At 43.7% G+C, this 22,715-nt stretch overlaps 1 protein-coding gene across 6 annotated transcripts; it reads left to right on the top strand.

The window, feature by feature from the left end:
- The first annotated feature begins 79 nt into the window (after nt 1-79).
- tfe3a (transcription factor binding to IGHM enhancer 3a) lies at nt 80-17,698 on the top strand. Of its 6 annotated transcripts, none has more exons than XM_031566165.2 (10): nt 80-883; nt 4,104-4,217; nt 5,844-6,081; nt 7,092-7,316; nt 8,771-8,866; nt 11,011-11,128; nt 11,503-11,559; nt 11,966-12,041; nt 12,626-12,782; nt 13,268-17,698. In XM_031566165.2, exons 1-10 carry the CDS (start codon nt 711-713, stop codon nt 13,736-13,738), a joined length of 1,725 nt encoding a protein of 574 aa, XP_031422025.1. In that variant the 5' UTR covers nt 80-710; the 3' UTR covers nt 13,739-17,698. The 6 variants fall into 6 exon arrangements, with proteins under 6 accessions (XP_031422025.1, XP_031422026.1, XP_031422027.1 ...); XM_031566166.2 differs by having other exon boundaries at nt 81-883; nt 11,509-11,559; XM_031566167.1 differs by lacking the exon at nt 80-883 and adding an exon at nt 890-2,920.
- The last annotated feature ends 5,017 nt before the right edge of the window (nt 17,699-22,715 follow it).

A 22,715-nucleotide genomic window follows, 5' to 3' on the forward strand; every position in this document is an offset into this window, starting at 1 on the left:
AACCTCTACTGTAACCACATTGGTTAAAGAGAAACAAAGTAGCACTGTGCAAGCTCATTCATTGGTTCTCTGTCTTGCCTATCCAACCTCGGCTGATCCCTTGTTTTGAAGGTTGAGTCATCCTGGATTTTCCCCTCCCGTACTTCTTCAACTGAAAAAATACAGTGGACTACTTTCACCGGTCGATACAAGCTAGGGGGCTAAGTTATTCGGTCTTGGTCGCACAGCCGGCGTAGCCTCTGCTCATTCATTCCAGGAACGGGGCGAACGGGTAAACTGTTAACTCGGTGGTTTTCTTGGTATCACTAGTAAGCTGTTAATTCAATGGATGAATAACAGCTGCCAGTGTAAAGTCAGATTTCTGCAGCGATTATTTCACGCTCGCGATATAAAGGTATATAAAGCAGAGTTAGCTAGCTCGTTAGCAATATATTGTCATCTGAAGATTCACTGACAATACGCTGACTTTCCGTAGTCTCTAGCCGTTCGTCGTATATATCTTATAGCTTTTAGTTTATAGCCGATACCGCTAACTTTAGCTCACATTAGCTTGGTAAGAGCAGGGAGTTGGGAGCAAGTTCCTTCGCTGGTCCTCATATCAGCTAGTTAGTAGGCGTAACTATACTAGCATCAAATAGGTAACCGCTAGCTCCAGACCGTATTCTCCTCTAAAGACAAACCTACGATCAAAGGGGCATTCCTGCGGAGACATGTATGCCCTCTCTGGCTCAGAACAGAAGAAGGGCGAGGGAGAAAAAGTAAAAGTGGAATTTTATCAAAATGTCAATCCGATGGCATTACCGGGGCAGCGGGTGCCCCATGATCAACCCCAGACAGTGTTCGTGATTCTTGACTCAAATACAGAGGCCATGAACCTGATTAGGTGAGTTGATGTGCAACAGTACACATTTGGGGACCACCGGCTGCAATGTAGTCAAACTTGTGGGCCTAGTAGTAGCCTGTTTTTTTGTAATGTAGTCCTAGTAGTTGCCTGGGATTTTGTTGTCTCTTGAAGCTGCAGTGTAAACATGTTTTGGCTTGCATTCAAACTGAAGTAGCCTAACTTGTAAAATACAATAATGTCCAAAGTCCACATGGCTTTAAAGAATACTCATTCATGGTTATTACAGTCATATATGATGATATTGTATCAGTGTAGTAATTGCTGTGTAGTAATCACTGATAGGTTCATTATGCCAATTTAGCCAGTAGTCTTTATCAACCACAAAGTTCAACTGGTACACTCAATAACGTTATGTATTTCTGAACATTAGGTCAACTTAATCTGTGTCTGGTCTTTTGTGTGGGCTGGGCTGGCCTGGAACATCTCCTAAATGTTTTGACATTTCACAGTGGCCTTGCATTTTCTGCTGAAATGGCCTTAAGGCTTGTGGTGTAGGTCTGTCCAGCCGTTTCTGTGACCAAACTGGTTATACATAGCATAGAGTTTGAGATCAGCAAAAGGTAAATTAAGTGCTAAAAAACGTGGTTAAAAAGTGCTAAAAGAACGGCACTTGTTACCATGTAATGAATGCTGGTCAAATGAATGCCATTCTTCCCTGCCCCATGGCCACAATTCAGGTAATTAGGTTAGGGGGAGATGTCAAATTGTTGATGCTATGATTAGATATCACAAGAGAATTGTTATCCGTTGTCATTAAGGTTGTCACAAACAGGCTGTTGTCCAATGTAATGAATAGCTTGAGTGAGTAGATGTAGCCAAGCACAACAACCCAGCCTACCTAAAGCCTAAAAGAGCAACTGATTTATTTTTCTGTTTTTGCTATTACCCAGGGCCCATTATAGATGGTTCACCACACAGCATTCCAGTTACTGTACAGTTACTGTTCTGCAATTAAATGTTTCTCAGTTTGAGATTTTGTTAACCTAACTGGCTCAGCCTGAGAGTTGTAATGTTTAACTTGTTAAAATGACAGCACATGGCTTTATTACAACCACAGCCAGCCACACTGGAGACAAAACATCACAAATGTTACTCACTCAAATATATCACGAGTGTTGAGTAATCCAATAAAAATCACAACATGCATACCATTATAGGATATGCTCTGTGCATAGCAGCTCTGGCTTTATGATGGACTTTTCCATGATTTGAATGTAGGCACAGTACAGCCAAGTACAATCAATTTCATAGTAAGGCTTGGGACATACTTTATTTTGTGGACAGGATAGTTCCCCAAATGTTTGTAAGCATAAAGTCAAAGAATTCTATGAAAACTGTTAGACGATGTCAGAAAAACCTCATGTGCTGTAAAGGCCTTTTTTATAACCTCTGGCCAGGACCTTGAATCCAAGAGGATGTGACTCAGCAGATCCTCCCACAGACTTCTTTTTTTTTCCATTCTTCCCTGCTTCACTCAGTTGTTTGGTGGATTTAGTTCAGCAGAGCTAAGCAGTATTTCTTCATCTTATTGTCTGCAACATGGTATAGACCTAGTTATAGAAGAACTTAACTTTCAACACAAAATGTTGTGACTTATTTTGTGCCCCTTTGTTTTTGTGTTCAGTTAGTCTTACTGTGGGAAAGTTCGTGTCAAAATAGATGAGAAGTAGCCCATCATATGTAGGCCTGCGTCTTTTTTGGTGAGATGTCAGATATAATGTTTGACAATCAGTCAAACAACATAGTCAATACACGACGTGGTTTTGCAACGAGCAGTAGCCTAAAACGTCGAATTCAGTCACACTGTGTCGCCCTCTCGTGTTCATGGTCATGAAGGATTTAGTTTAGTAGCCTACTATTTATAGAAACTCAGTCGATATGTGTTTTGGTCTCTAGGACCTTGCATAACTCTATTACCTGAGTGCGTGAGAGTGTCCCTCGGTGCATCGAAACTTCACGTCGCGATTTACGGTAACCTTGCTGTCAGTAGATGGAAAGGCAATCTGGCAATGAAAGGTAGGCCTAATCCCTCGATGTTTTTTGCCGGAAACCGGTCAGGAAAAGAGTGCGTCGGCTCGAACGGAGAAACATGGCTTCTCATTAGCGCGTAGTGGTTAATAGATTGTTGGATATTTCTTGCGTCGTTGTTTCTGCAGTGTTACTATCGACCGTTAACAAATGATAGCAGAAGAAAACGATGCTTTTCGATTTAGAAGTTGGCCGTTTGGATAAAGGTCTGCTTTGCTTTTTTGCGTCTGTTTGCCCATTCACGTAACGGAGGCGGCAAATCGCTTTCAGAAGGTATGGGTGTTCATTTTTCCCACGACACTTTAATATTTCAGTGAGATACCTTTCTTGATTTACGAGCCAGACGTGTTGAGAACTTTCGTTTCATGTCACATTGCTTCTGATGTGTAATTTGAATGGTGGACATGCTGGCAGGACACCAGTGTTTACATTCGTGTGGATCAGTCACAGGATGTCGCCCACGTCTGTCAAGAATCCCGAGAACACCTGCTGTGGTAAAGAGGATGAGCTACAAACCATTTGCGTTGCGTGCTCGACTTTTACTATGTAATGGCAGGCGTGAGCATTTTGATTCGTAGTGATATATTCCGATTTTTTTATTGCTTTATGCAATGATGCCTGACAATATTCAGCTGTCATATCACCTAGCAATTACTTCCGCTGATCTGTCAATTCAGGCTTCAGACTATTGTGGCCACCTTGTGTTGCAAGTGTTAGGCTAATTATATAAGACCAGTTGTAAAGCACTGGAGATTTAAACCTTAACAAAATGGAAATGAATAGCTTTTATGTTGCATAGCTCAACCTGAAGCTCAGGACAACCTGAAGGACAGCATTTCCTCTGCTGGGACTTAATTACACCTTGCCGTTTTCCTTTAAGTGTAGCTTGAAAACATCATGAAGGATGTTATCATTGGTGTGAAGTCACCCTTAGAGATATTGAGGGCCGGGTTGTTGACAGCATGGTTGAGTGGGCAGAACCAACACATAGCACAGCACAGCACTTAGTCATGCTCCTCCTCAGTTCTTTTGTTCATTGCACTGTCAATCTGAATTACTGCAAAACAATCACAGAAACTTCCTGAGGCATTGAAGTTTGTCAGTCCTAATGTAATTTGAATGTTGACCTAATTAGTGCCTGATGCATTGTGGTGTGTTTTCCATTTCTCAGTTTGGAACCTGTCCTTCCCGAGTCTGGCATAGTCGCGGACATTGAAGTGGAAGGCATTCTCGCGTCTGATTCTGACACCTTCTATCAGCTGAAGAGCCAGCCGATCTCTCTCAGGTGAGTCACTACCTGCAGCGTGCCACTGCTCGCCAGCGAGGTACAGCCTTATGTGAACTGCTAAACCCTAAAGAGTGGTAATCCCACCCAACTTAAAACCTGCAAGCTGCCACCCCCTCACTACAGCTTTGTGAATGTAGTTGTGTTTTACAGGAAACCAAAGCTAGATAGCCTCAACTTCCTGTGCTCACAATGCACATTTTATTAAGGGGATTTCTTTGGGGAACTTTGTGTTTGAAGGTACCATATGGTTCATGTACTTCATGAGAATCTGTCGTTAACCATGATAAATGGATCTGGCTGTATGGGAAAGAATGTGAAATAGTAATATTATTATACATTATCTTGAAATGTACATGGTAAAATCATGCACAGTATGGGTGTTTGTTTGTTTTTCAGAACATTATACATTTCACTGAGCTCTACTAAGCAACCCTTAGGCAAGTCTTCAGGTTTGCTGGTTCAGTACCTAACAGTAGCATGTCCAGACAAACCACTTAACTCACTCAAAGCTTCTCAGCTGTTATTGTTATGAGATTATGCAGGCATTTTCAGCGACCTTTTGTAAACGTTCTGGTTTTCATTTTCCTGACAGCCTGGATTGTTGGTCCTGTAGCAGGTTTGCACACGCAGTGCAGGGGGAAGAGCTGAGAGGTGTTGGGTTCTTGTTTACAGAACATCCCCTCCGTCTCCATCCAGGGACTTCCCCATGACTCAGCTTAAATGCCAACTGAATATATAACTGGATTGAATGCTGAGGGAGGGAGAGAAAGAGAGACAGACAGAGACAGAGACAGAGACAGAAAAAAGCTCTCATAACCTAAACACACTCACAGCCCCTCCCCTTATTTGACGCTGTGACCTTTTCCTTTGCGATGTTGATAGATTGAACCGTGATGCGCTGTCTGAAAGAGATAAAAACCCCAGTATTGACTTCCTTATTTTGCTCCAGACTGTTTTGAATACCAGAAGCATCCCAATGATTCAGCAGAAACGCACCCTTTACAGAGGGGATACACTTCTAAAAATAATGTTTGTGGCTGTTTTGATTCTGTGTTAAGGCTAGATGAATGGATTAGACAAATGCTGTGGATTACTGTATTTTAAGTGGGAATTTCCTCTGGGAAGGTTTGCCATCTGTTTCATTGTCATACTCATACAAAAAAAAATCACTTCATGTCTTAATTAGCATGGAAGTCTTAAAATAGCCCAGAAAATTGTAGAACACTACAGCACTGCAGACTTCTGAAATCCCTGTTTTGTAAAGTGATTATCATAGGCATGGTCTGGTAGGTAGCAGCCCTGAGTTGATTTAACCCATATAACCCCAGTCGTTTGTAATTACAGTGAAATATACAGTAGCAGCTATTGTTTGTGCTAATGCTTCCCCCCTTCTGGATCAGTGGTGTGGTGGCTAGTTCATTAGGCCACAACCCTGCGCTAAACAGACAAACTCATGCCTCTTGCGTCATTCAGCATGAAATCAACAGTAATATCATTACCAAGCACACACACACACACACACACACACAAGTACACAAACACATAGAGACATGTAAGTTACAGTAACCTGAAGTAAAATTGGTGAACTGACTTGAATTTACACCTCTTTCCCCGCACCCATAGTTCCTCTGTGACCCCAGCTGACCCGGCGCCGTCTCTCAGCACCACCATGACGTCGCGGGTGCTGATGCGGCAGGAGCTGATGCGACAGCAGGCGCGCGACCAGGAGCGTCGTGAGGCCCAGCAGCAGGCCAACAGCGCCCAGTTCCGCCTTGCCACTGAGGCCACGCCCGCCATCTCCATGGCAACTATTCTGCCCGCCTCCAGAGCCCCCGCGCAGGTGCCCGTGGAGGTGCTGAAGGTAAGAGTGGCCTGCTACACTCCCTTAGTTTGGTCTCAATCAGGAGGTGGACCCACAGCTGTTGAGTTGAGTTGAGTTGAGTTGAGTTGAGTTGAGTTGAGTTGAGTTGAGTTGAGTTGAGTTGAGTTGAGTTGGGTAGAGTTGGGTAGAGTTGGGTAGAGTTGGGTAGAGTTGGGTAGAGTTGGGTAGAGTTGGGTAGAGTTGGGTAGAGTAGAGAGTAGGGCACAACTGACATGCTGTGTTGACAACAGCAGTGTTGACAATACCTGATCTGGTTGTGTGTTCGTATTGTTGTCATCCATTTTTTATCCATCTTTCTTGGCCATTGTTGTGTACTTCATGTGCACATTGTGTTAAAATACACATTGAATGACCAACAGTACATCCATACACTGGTTTCTTGTGGTAGCCCACCTGAAATTTAGGTACTGAAAACTACAGCTACTGGAAGTCTTTTTGCTGGACTTTAAGGTTGTAACTCTCAAATGTACTGGCTTTTCTGAGCTCTGGTTGAGTTGTATGCCTTGTTTTGCTAAAGTCGGATATAATGCTGAACATATTTTAGTGCTATGTTATGTTGTGGTGCAACAAATTAGTTTGAACACATTAGTTTTGATTGGAGTGGCTCTCTCTTGATTCTCTAGGGTTTTTAATTAGCTTTATCCCAGTAGATTTCTCTACCATGTGCCATTGACAGTCATTACAGAGCCACTTCTCACGCAGCTATTTAAAACAGATGAAGCTGTTATGAAATACAACTTCCTTTCTTTTCATATGCAGATGAAGAAAACCCTAGTTAGAGATATGGAGTGTACTCAGTGTAGCTGTAGCATTCTGGTGTGCGAGGACAAGGCACTATCAGCTAGCTGTCTGAAAATCTAGGCCAGTACATGGCAGGTCATGAAACAATATCCCATGCTGTTCCCATGCTCCTGTGCCTCCTGTTATTCTTTCTGCTGAACCATTTTTCTGCCGACCCTAACCTCGTGGGAATATGTGGGCTTTTACAGGTGCAGACTCATCTGGAGAACCCCACCAAGTACCACATCCAGCAGGCCCAGCGGTTGCAGGTGAAGGAGTACCTCTCCCACACGCTGGGCAACAACGTGGTCATCCAGAAGCTTGGGGCCTCCCCATCCACCATCTCGGGCTCCGCCCCCGAGCTGGCCCCCGCAGCCAATAGCACGCCCAGCAGCCCGATGGCTGTGCTCAGTCTCAGCTCCGCCAAGGAAGAGGTACGTAGCCTTTCCATTGCACTTCACATCATGATCATGGCCATCATAATCAACAAATCACACACTTTTCAGTTCATCTTTCAAGTCATCTTTCGGTGGAATAGAAAAACTATTGTAAAGAACCAAAAAAGAATTAAAAAAAGAATGTATTCTCATTACATTATGATTATCTATTGCCATGCTATTGCAGTTAAGTGGGCATTGAGGAGTCACTTTTTTGTCACACTTCAGCAAAGAAGCAATTACACAACATTACTTCTGCTTATTATGGGATAGTAATACTGGCATGTAGGTGGATAAATCACTGATCACACATAGGTTTTGCTGAAACAATGCCCCATATGACGTCACCCAGTAGACTCCGTTTGCTCTTTTTCACTCTACACATCAAACTAAGAACACACATAGATAGACAGATACATAGCCTTCCCACTTGTAAATAGCTCATGCAGTAATTCAATCATAATATATGTAGGGGTGTTTATTGGATGGTGTGGAGAATGCAGAAATGTGAAACCTTGAGCCTTATTTTCTTCCACTTTAGCTTGTGTGTGTTATGTACCAGTGTCAGATGCAGCAGCAGCACAATGACAGATTTGCTTTACATTTATTTCTGTTTGTTTTATATTCTACATCCACGACCCATACATTTAAGTTAAATAACAAGTGAATGATTGAAATGTTCCTGTCTGCATTAGCACAGTAAGCCCTTGACTATGCTATTTAGAATGTCTTCGACAGCAGTTAACTGTTTGCTTCGACTATTTGGCCACAGACTCAGGCATTGTAGTTCTTTTCTGAAGTGTGCTCAGTTCCCCCCTCTCCGCATACAATAGCATGCTGTGTCACCCGCGTGTGAAGCTAGTCGAGCTCCCCTCATCAGGGCTCTGTGTGTTTGACACCACACGGTGCTGGGAAATGCCTCACGCGCAGCCCACTGACCTCTGCACACTTAACACCCATAGGCCATACAGCCAGCCTTAGCTACCATACCAACAGGGGGTTTGCTGCTCAGCCTTAAAGCACACAGGGGGGGGGGGGGGGGGGGGGGCGGCATCTAGAGAAGGCAGCTGGATGCTAAATGCTAGGAGGCCATGAGGCCACCTGTGTGGAAGAACGGGTCTGAGTCATCTGGTCGCTCAGAGCTGAGCTGCAAAGAATTATTTGTGGTCGCCAGGGTCTGCTGGCAAAGAGGTGCTGCCCGTAACTGTGTGGAAAGAATGAATGGGTGCTGAGTGTCAGTGCCCGTCATTTGTACGTGGCCAATGTGTCATCCCCAAAAGCGCTACGCGGTGTGTTTTTAGAATCGTCCGTCGGCTGACTCAGTGGGGAAGCGACGGCCCTCCAAACCAAGGCCTTTGTAGAAATGTGTGAAACGGCTACCGTCGGCCGCATGGGTTTATGTTAATCTCTCGAAGTTGTTCACTTTGTTTCTCGTTTGTTTGCCCCTGTAGATTGAAGACGTCATTGAGGACATCATCAGTTTGGAATCCAGTTTGAACGATGACTTCATCACGTTGATCGATTCCAGCTTGCAGCTTCCCAACACGGTATGATGCTGAATACTGGTTAATGTGTAGGGGAAGGGTGCATGGGCTGGCGTCACTTCTGTCGTGTGACTGTGTGTGTGTGTGTGTTTGTGCGCACGTCTTGTTGTCTTTTGTGTTTTCTGGAATGCATTCAATCAGTGATCTTTTGGAAATGTGCTTTGCACTGTAGGCCTTAGCCTTAATCATTGATTTGTGCTGCTCCTTGCCCTTGTCTGAAAGAGTAGACAGATCTGTAGACAGATCTGACAGATGTGATACACCTGTCTGGTTCAATAGGGATGGCGATTGCCACAGAGGCGACGATACAATGCTATCATGATTTCTTTTTACGTTTCACAATACAGCAAGTGTTGCGATTCGAATCTGTGATCCATTACGTTTCGTATACTGGGAGTCTCTGCAGCCATCTTGCCATTGCAAATTTGTTCTCGGCTCTGTAGTTTTTTGTCCCACTTCTACTTTTGTCCCACTTCTACTGTTCAACCACATTCTTGTCTGATAAGGTTTGCCTACTACTTTCAGATGAAAAGCTTACCCATTTCTTCATCATATCAAACCTATGCGCCTGTATTTATTGACTCATGTTAATTCACTCAAAGGTAAAAAAAAAAAAAAAGAACTCAAGCAGCTGAATGCTAATTATAATTAGCAGCAAAGTTCCCCATTATCAGATATATCTTCACCTAATTTGGTTTATTGCCATCATGCGGCAGTGCCAGGTTGCTCTATCTCTGTGTCAGCGTGTGTAGGCTGACTGGCTGGCTATCACTGCTGGGTTAATTGTGCAGTGGAGTTTGTATGCCAGAGCCCCAGGAATCCTGTAATATGGCAGTGGGAGTAAATATTCACTTCTGACACATGGCTATCAGTAGCCAAGCCTGAGGTAGCGTGGGGTCAGTTTGGGAGAGGAGAGAGAGAGAGAGAAGAAAAAGAGAGAGGAGGAGGAGGAGACAGAGAGTGAGGGAGCAAGCAAGCAAGAGAGAGGGAGGAGACGGAGAGAGAAAGAGAGGATCTGCAGTGACACTGGGCCTGTGCGAGTGTTAGAGCAGATAGCTAACTGGCTGTGGTCTCCTCCCGAAAACCATTTCCCCATTTTACAACAGTCCTCTCTTTTTTTGTGTGTGAGAGAGGCAGATAGGAAAGAGGAAGCGCTGTGCATTGAATGGGAGAAGATGATTTTGGTTTTACTGCAAGAGCATGAAAAGAAACGAAATAAGACTGAGGTAAATGACTTATTTTGCTGTTGTTTTTATGACTGTTTTAAATGGATGTGGTTTTCACGTGTGCTTCAGATTTGACTGTCTGGTGATTAGTGTTTTCACGTTGAAGCTATATTTAACTTATGGTGAGCCAAAGTGCACAGTGTGTGTGTGTTTCGGTTTTATGTTGTGGGATGGTGTAGGAGCACATGTTATTCAAGTGTGGTGTGAAATCACTTAAGCATTAGTGACTTCTGAGGACATCAGTGATGTTTAGCTGCTCCTTCCTCGTCATGTTATTTAGTTAATCAGGCATCTACTATCTTTTTTTTTATTTATTTTTTTTAACCCTTGTAGCATTGTCAAATATGAGTCGATGTACAGACGTATATGGAGTCCGTCAGTGCCACGCCGCCAGTGTCATTGCCCAATCAAAATCCGGTGCTGGACATGCAATGTCTAACTGCTGTTAGACTGACTGCCATGCGTGAGGGTGTGGGGGATTTCTCAATGTCCGTGCTGACAGAAGTAGAATTTTAAACCACAGGTGCATTTCAGCAGAACTACAGCGGAGGACAGCGGGTTGTGGATTGGGCTTGTTTAAGCACCCGTGTAGTTTCATATCACTTTTTCAAATCTATCCTAACTTAACAATGACTGCCTTCTTGTTTTGCTCTGTCACCCATTGTATTCTTTCTGCACTGTACGAGAATGGAGGAGCCAATTCAGCTGGAGTAACGTGGCTAACGTTAAATGTTTGTGTCAGATTAGAAACTGATAACCCCGTGCATAGTTCCTCCCTCGCCAAGGCTATCAGCAGAGGTTCTCCATATCCTCATGCTGCAGAATGCCGTCTAGAAAGCCTGTTATCTGAGGCTCGCCATGGAGATAAAAGAGTGGACGGGCCCTTGTGTAAACCGGCTGTTGTGATTGGTTGTCTTGCAGCTGCCAGTCTCGGGGGACCTCCTGGATGTGTACAGCAGCGTGGGGATGGCCGCCTCGACCATCACCGCCAGCAACTCCTGCCCCGCCAACCTGCACCACGTCAAGAGAGAACTGTCGGGTAAGGGCCGCTTCATCCACACACACACACACACACACACACACACACACACACACACACACACACACACACACGTACACACGTCTGTTCTTGTATTTCTTCTTTTCTGTACATCTTTCCTTTTCCGTTGTTTCCCACCCTTTGATGTGTTCTCCGCCCCAGCTCTACCCAGCCATCCCTGGCCTGGCGGCGCTCTCTGGCCGCTCAGCCCCGTGGCTCTGCCTCCGGTCTCGTTTCCACATCCCACTACTCACTTCCCCTTTTACCCTCAACGCACAGCCGATACATATTTCAGCTATGTCCTCTCTGTGTACCGTTTATAAAGTTCTCTAGAGCAGCACTATATAAATGGAGTGTTTTCTCTCCTCCGTCAGATGCAGAGGCCAAAGCACTTATGAAGGAGCGGCAGAAAAAGGACAACCATAACCTCAGTAAGTTCCCCTTGTCCACTCATATTAAATCTCTGTTTGTCATGCATCCACAAGAAGCCTTTATCACCAGATTTACGTTCTAGACTTTAGACTCTCCCCACCCACCCCCCCTTAATTCTCATTGACCTGCACCCTAGATGTGCACGGCGCAGACATTTTTAAGAGGCGTTTCAATTCCAAGCATTCTGGATCAGACGCCAGACAGGTCTGGACTGTGCATTGCTGCTGAACTTTGACACTGGTGGATTATCCAGGGAGAAACATTGCCTCAGAGAACCGACTGCGTGTTAGCCATTCTTTTGCCTAGCTTTCGGAGGAATTTGCATCAAAGACAACATCGGGTTGACCTCACGACCCGGTTCATGCTCTCCCTGTTGACAACTCTCTACGTGTCCCTCTTTTGCAGTTGAGCGCCGGAGACGGTTTAACATCAACGACCGCATCAAGGAGCTAGGTGCTCTCATCCCCAAGACAATTGACCCGTGAGTTTTAATGATGTTACATTTTTTTTTATCCATTTCCCATTAGCAGACACTCACAGGAGTTTAGTCCAATGTAGCGCTGATCAAAAGCAGAAATGAGTAGAAGAGGGTATGACCTGTCTAGTTCCTCCTCCAGCCAGATTGCAATCTTTTGTTCTATTTGTTCTTTTAAAGTGATGACTACTACTGGCACAAGAGGTACTGTTAAGGACTTGTACTTCCTCAAACTGGAATGCCCCCCCCCCCCATTGTGTCCCTGTGTACTGTTGACCAACTGTACACAGGGGTCATGCTCATTTAAGTCATTCCTAGAGAGACCCCAATGTTGATTTCATCTTAAAGACTCTTTACAGAAACAATAGCTTAAATTAATTTCTCACTTCAGAGTTTGTAACTAAAGGTATTTAAAAGTTTCTCTCTCTCTATTTCCTTTCTATCTTTGTTCCCTTTCTCTCTATCACTATCTGTCTGTATTTTGGACCGTTTCTTTCTCTCTCTCTCTCTCTCTCTCTCTCTCTCTCTCTCTCTCTCTTTGTGGGTGTCTTGTACCACCTGCTTGTTGGGTTTTTTTTTCACCACCGCTGGGGGGACAGGGATATGCGCTGGAACAAGGGCACCATCCTGAAGGCTTCTGTGGACTACATCCGAAAGCTGCAGAAGGAGCAGCAGCGGGCCAAGGAGATGGATATGAGGCAGAAGAAGCTGGAGCACGCCAACCGCAGCCTGCTGCTCCGCATCCAGGTCAGGGGAGAGAGAGAGAGAGAAAGAGAGAGAGACACACACACACACACAATCACTCCATTACTCCATGTTATTCTTGCTTTGTATTCTGTAGTTGGACCTTTTGGAGTGAGTGAGTGAGTGAGTGAGTGAGTGAGTGAGTGAGTGAGTGAGTGAGTGAGTGAGTGAGTGAGTGAGTGAGTGAGTGAGTGAGTGAGTGAGTGAGTGAGTGAGTGAGTGAGTGAGTGAGTGAGTGAGTGAGTGAGTGAGTGAGTGAGAGCATTAATGTTGAGGACAGAAGGCAGAGAAAGGGAGATCTAGATGGAAGGGAAGCCCCAGACACAGCCACTCATTTCCTTTCTGCTGTGATTGCACACAACCTTACACATTCATCCTGTGCTGGAAGTCAGTTTGAGAAGCCAAACAGAAGGCAGAATAATGGTTCCCGTGAAGTTTTTCGTATTGCATCAGACTTACGGTCAGCTTCTCCACTCCCATTTCCACAGGAACTGGAGATGCAGGCCCGTGTCCACGGCCTCTCTGCCTCCGCAGTGCAGAGCTCAGACCTCCTCCTGATGCAGCAGCAGCTGCAGACGACGCCTCTGGAAGCCACGGGGGCCGACAGCCTGTCCAAGACCCTGCTCAGCCTGGGCGGGGCATCGCTGGGCCAGTCGGCCGCCTCCTCCTTCCTGTCGGAGGCCACGGCCGTGTCCCCAGGGGCCGGCGGCGGCACCCTGAGCTGCACACTGGACCTGGGCTCGCTCACCTTCAGCGAGCTGGCCGACGACCCGACCGCCTCCATCTTCCACACGGCGCTCATGGCCGACATGGGCCTGGGCGACATCCTGATGGACGACGGCATCGGGCTGGCGCTCTCGCCGGTAGGGGGCGCCGACCCGCTCCTCTCCTCCGTCTCGCCGGGCGCCTCCAAGACCAGCAGCCGCAGGAGCAGCTTCAGCATGGAGGAGGACTTGTGATGGAGAGACCGGGGCGTAGTGGTGTCACGTGATGTGAACTGACACGAACTCAGAATCACGAGGCCATTCCACCCTCCCCTGGGGGGTGACGCCATGGAGACGTCGTGCTCAGATGTCCCCCAATCATGTTGAGTTTTTGGGCCAACTGTAGCGCAGTGGACCTTCTGGCATATTCTGATGGTGCTGTGTTTTAGCAGAACTGCCCCCCCTTCATCCCCCTACACTCTCTGCTCCTGTCCTGGCTCTGTAGTCTCCTGTTGGCCACTCACCACTGCAGCACAACTTTCATAACCAATGCAATGCAGATTTTTCTTTCAGTTTTTTTTTAAAAAACCTGTTAGGTTTCTTAGTGATTGATGTATATGTGATGTAAATTAGACGTACAAAGACCACAGAATTAGAGACAACCAATTCAGAAAGCCCCTTGTTTCTTGTTTCTCTAATTTCACTGTTCAGCTTTAAACCTTGGTCTGAGCACCCTATTCACTGTATACACAAGCCAACAATGCTTTTGTTTTCAGGACACACCTGTCTTCACTCTGTTTCAGCAAAGTGGAGACAGAGCAGAAAATCTGATATTGTGTGGGGTCTGACCGAGCACCAGGCATCATCTTTATATCATGTACACCCTAGCTGTATTTGTTACTTCATCATGATGAACATACAGCTGCTTTCTTTTGCTGGGAAAGCCAATTTACGTAAAAGGGATAGATCAGCATTTAAGAATCAGAACGTACACACACAACCAGTCTTTAAAAAAAATAAGCCTTTTTTTTTTAAAAGCCGTCTGTGAAGGCGTAACCACGGTGTGCGCACGTTCAGTAGAAGACGTATGTGTAGAATCCTCAGGGAAAAAAAAGAACAGAGACATGAACTTCCTGTTCAGCTGTCTTTTTTCCCCATTTTCACCTCTCTCTTTTTTTTTAGTCTGCTGGGAAATTGTTTAGTGTGCATCTTTCCTGTGGATTTCGCTGGAGCCGAGAGGCGGTGATGGCGAAGCAGAGGCTGTGTGTGAGATGGGGAGAGAGAGGGAGAGAGAGAGAGAGAGAGAGAGAGAGAGAGAGAGAGGGGTTTACACATGAGGGAGAATGTGACAGTAGACAGAGCTGCAGAACATCTCACATTATAGACCCTCAGAGTTTGTCATTTGTGGTAGCGATGCCCGTTGCATTATCATTTGTATTTGTAATATTCTCTGTTGTTTTTTATATAGTATATTTTCTTAACCCTTCAACCTGTAAATGGTGGTCTTACATGAATTCACTTTTGCCCATGATGACATATACTAGATTAGGCTCAGGATTTTGGTCTTTGATTGCTGGTAATTGTCTGGCACACCATACAAATTTGTATTCAGTTCACCCTGAGCATCCACATTCCTGATTGACAAGCACCTAAATGGAAAAAATGTCCACAACAGCGATCCTTATGAATCTCAGTCATGTCCCTGCCTGAATCATGCCCCTGTGCATAATCCTGTCCTGCACTGTTTGTGTAGAAACACTTTTGGTCTGTGTCTGAGCTGAGTAGCTGTCAGATGCGTCAAATTCCAGTCTTTAAAGCTGCTGTAAGCAGTTCCTTGTAACTCCATCCAGATGCGGGGTACCCTCTCCTCTCCTCTCCTCTCAGTGTGCTGTGGACATGCAAAATAATTGCCAGGCAAGTCTTCTCAGAGGTTTCCAGAGTTTGACAGTGTTGAGATTTGAGAGAGTTAGTTGAGAGTCCCAGAGACCTTACGTTTTTCTCCGAACATTTAGTTTCTAGTTAGCTCTGGCAATGTATGGCTAACCAGCTTAATGAGGCTGCTCTAAACAACGGTTGCCTACGGTAACTTTGGCCACAGACTGTCCAGCTCAATCATTCCCCTTTGCTGTTTTCTTGTACGGATGTTAGCTCTCCATGCATGTTCCCAGCATAATAGCTCTAACTGAAATAGTTACGTAACATAACACTGGTATTGCATAGCCCTGACTAGCTGGGAATCTAGAGACTTGTGTGCAGTTGTACCACTCCCATGATGCATAGTCATGATCTGACACCGAGATGTTTTTATATATATGTGTGGTTTAAATGGTGCTGGTATTTTTTTGTTTTTGTTTCCACACAAGTCAATCTTTGAGTTGTAAAACAGTTTTATCTTTCAGTTGGGTGTATAAATTGCCGTTTTTTTACAATATTGTTGTTTTTACACGTCCTGCATTTCTGTGTCACCATTTTTATCCAGGATCACAGTTTGCATGCAGAATTTACGAGTTTTTCCAAGTGGGCCTATTCGAATGACCAACAGGTTGCTCTTGAGGGAGAGAGAGAGAGAAGTCTTGTTCAAAGCCAGATCAGTGCCATAACAGCACTGAACAGATCATGTGTCAGAGGACACTGAAAACATGGCCAGCACAAAACCTCCAAGACCTGTTTTGTTTTTTTCAGAAATTACTCAGCTAAATAAAGGAGAGGCCTGTCTTCAGTTCCCTGGTCAACACACTAGGACAGCTAGTTCCTCTGTTCTTGGCTGTCCACCCATGTTGTATAGCTTGTGTTTGTATGTTTGAACTTATTGTCTCATTCTGTGAAAAGCAATATGAATGGAGGACGAGGATAGCCAACACTTTTATGTGTAATTGTAATAGCACTTGTGAAGACAATTACATATATTTTTTTAAAATCCTCCCGTTAACATTAACAAAGAAGAGTATTTTTATTCCATTCCTTAGTGTATATATATATATATATCACAAAATGCCATTATCTACTGAAAATGAATTATACCATTCAATAATGAATTGTGAACAATATAGTAATCAATATATGTAGTCTTAAAGATAATAATCATAGTTTGTTAGAAAACAAAGTTTATTTTCTTTAATACTGTTTCATTGTGTAGGTGAGAGTCTGAGAGATTTTTCCCTTGAATAGTTTTATGAACAGTGAGGTTCTAAATGCAGGACATTTCAGGAGAGCCCATATAGTCCAAAGGGAAAGCCTTCCATGGGGCGTGTTTGTGTGCAGTTAGTGTGAGTGAGCGCTGTCTTGCGGTCCTCCAATCTCTACGCTTAAGGCCGAGTTCACCCACTCAAACGCAAGCAATGATGTCATTGGCACAGCCTCTGTGTTGTGGCCTGCCTGCCTGCCTTCCCCTGCACACACAGCATGGTGGTTTAAGTGGTGTGCTCTCCAAAAAAGAAGAGAGACAGTGAGCAAGTTTCTATGCAATTGTTGCAAACTGTGATGGTTTGTGTGGTCACGGTCAAGTCACACCGTGTATTTGCTGCAGTCACATGTCTTACTTTGCTGATTTCACACCAACGTCGGTTACTTGTTTTCATGGCACATAATGTGGACAATATCCAATGTTGTTAGGAAAACCCTTAAGCGAGGCATTTACTATGGAATGTGACATCATGAATACCTTTTTTAAAAAAAAAAAATTTAAGAAAAAGTAATGATTCATTGAAAACAAAAATGTTGTATCAACTGAAGTGGCATTTCTCCCCTATAAGACATTTAAAAAAAAAAATGTTAATCAAGACACCTTTACAAATATGTGTAAAATATGTGTGTGTCCTGGCTGTAATGTGCTATTAACGTGTACTACAACAAAGAAAATCATCATATCTTCATGATGTACGCTAGACATGGGATCAGGACTGTAGTGAAACCATATGAGATGTGGTAATGTTTACTTTTCATATCTGTTTTGCATTTTGAGTTGTATTTTATGATAATCATATGCAGTGCACAAGTGAAACCTCTGAGACATGAAAGGGAATTTTTTTATGTCTTCTGTCTGTTGTCTTATTCTTTCTCTCAGTTCTGCTTTGGAGCGCGGTTGCTGTCATATGCTGTTAGCACCGCAGCGACGTGACAGTGATTTTCAATTCCCTTGGTTTTAGTCACTGTGTAGGTTATTTTTTACCTTTTATGTAAATGAGCAATTAAAAATGAAATGAAATTTCCATTTTCTGTCTTTGTCGTAGCTGTCTTTTTTTCTAGAATTTAAACACTGTCATTGAATGCTTTATAGTTTTACCATATTTACCAAATAATTATCAAGCAAAATAGTAATGAATGTACCTTTATGAGTATATATGTTTCAGAGCATGATAAATGTTATCTAAATCTTTTTAGTACCTACAAAGATACCCTTGCTAACTGCTTTACTTGTGGAAGGGTGTTTAAAGTAGATGTGGGTCAAAAAATGTATATCAGTTGGTAACAGAATAAGGTGACTCCCTCCTTGGAGAATCAAATATTTACCACTAGATGGCACTCTTGGTCATCTCACTCCTTACTGTGCTGCATCGGACAGCTTGATTCAGTTTTTCAAATAAATGTTATTTATTCATACAGTGCCAATAACAACTGCCTCTAGGTGCTTTACAGAGCCCAGAGCCTGAACCCAAACAGTTAAGTGATGGTGACAGGGGGGGGAAACCTTAAACAGAACCCAGCTCATAAAGGGGTACCAATCTGTTTGTGGCCGGCCGGGTAGAGAGACAGAGGGCCGGCAGGAGAAGAAAAGAGAATCAGAAGCAAGCCCTGAGTTCATGATCTTGATGAGTTCATGTTCTTGCATTCATACTAGCAGTGACCTAATAACGGATCATTGATGAGCTCTCCGTTAGATGTCAAATGAATTTCATTGATGATGAGGCATTTGCATGTCACTGTGAAATTGTATGTTTTTGTGGTTAGGTAAATTGATGTTTTAAACAGGGCTGGCTAAGGGTTTTGGAGTGGGGGGGGGTTGAGTGGGCCGCCACTTTCAAGGACTCTGGTCCTGCTTATTTCAACCGTGTTTTTAAGAGTAGGCCCTTGTTTGTCTTTGCGGAATTTGCTTATACGCACTTTAAACCCCTAACCACAAGCTGCACAGAACAATCAGATTTCTCCCTCTCCCCCTCCCTCGCTCGCTCTTTCTCTCTCTCTCTCTGTCTCTGTCTCTGTCTCTCTTGTTAAATTGGGTGCTATTGGTCCATAACCCCATTTCCCCGGGCTGGCTGGCCTATTAGTGTTGGACACTCGTCATGCCACCTGTTGAGCGGTGTTAGTTTAACCTAGTGCTTTCGTGGGCTCTTGGAACGGGTGGGCATGCTGTTTTGGTAAATGAATACTGGATGAATTTCCTGGCTTGCATGTTTTAATAGCATATTATACAGTCTGTAACGGGAGGGTGTTCCATTTTATCTCTGGGTGTTGTAGGCAAAGGATGGGGCCTTGTGTTGTTATTCGAGGCATGACCTCTTTAAAGGACCAGGCCAGTGGGATGGGTTGGTATTAGTTTTGGCAGGCACTGTCACGCTAGCTCTGTTTTTGGATCAAGTGTGCACGTTTAACTCAAAATGAACAAGGCTTGGTGCTTTCCCCATTTTTTTTAACTTTAGGTTCAGTTGTTGAGACGGGTAGACGTATTAGAAATTAAAACATTTTATGTTCATATTTTTAATATTCGACCAGGCCCAGAAGAGTGCTGGTGACAGGTCAGTATTAACACTTCTCATGATATATGCTCATATATAATACAGAATGTTGTGGGAAGACTGCAAGAGGTGACAAGTGTGGACACATAAGTTGAAATAATATCTTGTTAAGTTCACAATAGTTATGTGTATGTTAATCATTTAGATTTAGGAGATTTAACCAGGGTTGGGAGGGTTACTTTTGAAATGTAATAGGTTACAGATGACTTGTTACTCTGTTAAAATGTGATAAGTAAAGTAACTATTTTAATTACTTCATGAAAGTAATGTAAGTTTTAACATTTGATTACTTGTGATTACTTTTTGATTGGCAGATGAGAGGCAGTGTAGATTCAAACAAAATAACCAATCAAAAACTCTGCTCAAAATTTGAGCGTATACTGCTAAATAAATGGCGCCTGTCTAGACGGTGAAAAGATACTAAGCACCAGAAATTATGTTATATTCTATATATAAACAACATTTTGATTAGTTTCTGTAATTACATTTTTTTAACTGATTACAATTACATTTACTTTGTAATTCAATTATGTAACTCTGTTACTCTGTTAAGTGACTTACAAAAGAAGTCAAACTTAACTTTTTTGATCATATATGAACTGCCAAATGGTTAAACGTTACCAAAGTGGTACAATAACCTCGGTTAGAGATGGAATTAGACTTGTAGACTTTATATTACATCAACATTTTTAATACTCTGACTTCTACATGTCGGCAGTCAGTTTGTAATGTTGGACAAATTAATTCTGAATTTGAGTCAGAAGACAGATTTTTTTTTACACTTCAAAACAAGCATTCTTTTATAAGACAATAGCTTGTGTCCATTCCAGATGTCACTTGCGGTCTGACTAGATTTATGGGGTGTCATTTACGTTCTGAAAAATGCTCCACCAAAGAATGCCATTTTACCCATAACCGCAATATCCTCCACACAATATGTTCATGGTTTCTTCCTTCACTGCACGGAATGTGCAGAACAGTTGTTTTCATCTACTGTGAGGGGTTAGGCCATCTGTTTTTACTTTTGCAATGTCAGCACTTTCTCCCCTGCAAACCTGGTCAAAAGAGACTGGGAGTGAGAAAGAAACCAAGCAGAGGCCAGCCGTGTCAGTGAGAGTGAGTGAGAAAGTTCTAGAATGCGTGACATTAGAATGGAAATTAGCTGCTGTGGGATAGCAGTGTCGTGAGTAGAGCTTTTCTTTGTGTTATGCCACAATTGTGTGTGTGTTGTGTGTGGTTATCCATGGAGTGTCTATGTTCATGTTGTGTGAGTGTGTGTGCATGTCCATCGAGTGTGTGTATGTGTGTGTGTGTGTGTGTGTGTGTGTGTGTGTGTGTGTGTGTGTGTGTGTGTGTTGCACTGCTGTGGATACACATGGTTGTGTGTGTGTGTGTGTGTGTGTGTGTGTGTGTGTGTGTGTGTGTGTGTGTGTGTGTGTGTGTGTGTGTGTGTGTGTGTGCGCGCGAGCCATGAAAGCTGTTTCCTGGCTGCTTGGCTGGCGCGGGCCAGCGGCTCATTTGATGCGTGGTGGGCAGAGGTCAGGAGTCAGCGGCGGAAGCGACCGGCCGCTCCCCCGGAGGCCGACCCTCACCTCCAGCACTGTCATTTCAGTCACTTCCTCCACTTCCTGTTGACGCCACTTGGCATGTAGCTACAATAAACAAACCCTTCCTGCTTGTCTCACTGCCCACATCAAGTCTGATCCTATGAGAAAAACACACCAGTCTACCAACTGGTCGGGCAGAAGAGCCACAAGTGACATAGGCACTGTAATATCGTGGATGTTAACTAGGTGTGATAATTGCAGAAAGACGAAGACAAAAGTTGCAGTTCCCATCGACACAGATGACTCCAGTTAAAGTAGTACGTGTGTGAAAATTAAAAAAAATTGTGGCTCTTGCTCTTTCTATTGTATGCTGTGATTATCTAGCCATGGTGAGAAATTGGTTGTTGTGTGGGGGGATTTTTCCGTTTCAGAAGGTAAGCAGTAAATTGAGATTTGTGACTGAGCCCATCTCTCTTCCTCTGAGGCAGAAATGTCTGCCAAGTCTGTTAAAGGTCACAAACCTCACCATTGCACTTCAAATTTCTAGGCGAGATGGACCTTTGACAAACAGGTGGTGATGGCCTTGGAACAAATGCTGTGTGTATGTTTGTGTGTGTGTGTGTGTGTGTCCTACTTCCGGAGAGTTCACTTGAATCAAGGATTTACTGAAAAGGGCCAGGTTTCTTTTTCCATCCTCTTTTTTAGACTTCCTATTATATCCGGCAGAATGTTTTCTGTAAATGTACTAAGCTTTCCACAAGCGACTGAATTCATGTCTCATGTCTCACAGTGCTGTGGTTTCACCCGTCCACTGTTCACTGCTAAGCTTTTTTTACACAATGTCCACTGCAGAGAAGGCTGTACAAACAAAACCGAAACGAATCGAATAAAAATGAAACAGAGGCATATTTTGGCTTGGGCGGTGACGACTGTATTTAAAAAGCCATTTGGGGGTTTTCCTGCCAGACTAGGTTAATAGGCCAACCAGACCAACCACGGTTTCATTGAGCACTTTCTTTGTCACCCTAGCAGATGGGCCAGCAGTGGTCTCTCTGAAGTGATGTCCACTGACACTCCATTAGTTGCTGCTGCCTTTGGCAGAGTCATCTGGAGAATGGCTGTGAAATTCAACAGGCACAGGGGAGTATGCAAAAAGGCTTTATGATTTATCCAGGCCAGCTATTTTTGCATCGGTTATAGAGAGAGAGAACATTCATTACCACGGGTAAAGATTAAAAGGCCCTCTGTTGTAAGAGAAACACAGAAAATAGTGTAGAAATACACCCAGTGTGGGGTGTTGGAGCACACTACTACTGTATGGGGAGTGGCATGTGTGTGAGACACAACAAAAAGTCATAAAGTTAAACCAAAACATGATTAATGTTTTGTAAAAAAGTCATTAAGTCAAAGTCAGTAAATATGAATGAGAAAACAGAACATTCAAGAGAGTACAAAAAGACAAAAGACATTTTACTACTTTCTGCAGCAGATAAATATTCACAGGGACATATGCAACAGTCATGTAACTTTTTTAAGGTGACGTGAGAATTCGAGCAATCACACCTGATGCCATTCTTTTTCTAAGATTCATTTTCACATCACTAATTCTCCTCAGCCCAGCGGGGCTTCTGTGCACCTCAGCGTGTTAGAGTGAAATTGTCTAAAACACACCATACATAACATAACATATCATGCCATGTCTGTGGGCTTTATGGGCTGTACACATGAACATGTAGGGCATTTAAAGCCTAGCTCATCCAACAAGAAGGTCTCTTTCACCAAACATTACTCATCCAATCACCCCTCTTTTGACAACAATATATCAAAATAAATAACTCAATCAAGCCAAATAACTTTTTTTTTTTACAATACTGAATTGCCGCTTAGTTCTTAGCCCTGGGATTGAATTCCACCATGTAAAATTGGGTTTAGGCAGGAAAGCAGATCGAACAA

The sequence above is a fragment of the Clupea harengus genome, chromosome 4, assembly GCF_900700415.2.
Source record: "Clupea harengus chromosome 4, Ch_v2.0.2, whole genome shotgun sequence".
Classification (NCBI taxonomy): Eukaryota; Metazoa; Chordata; class Actinopteri; order Clupeiformes; family Clupeidae; genus Clupea; species Clupea harengus.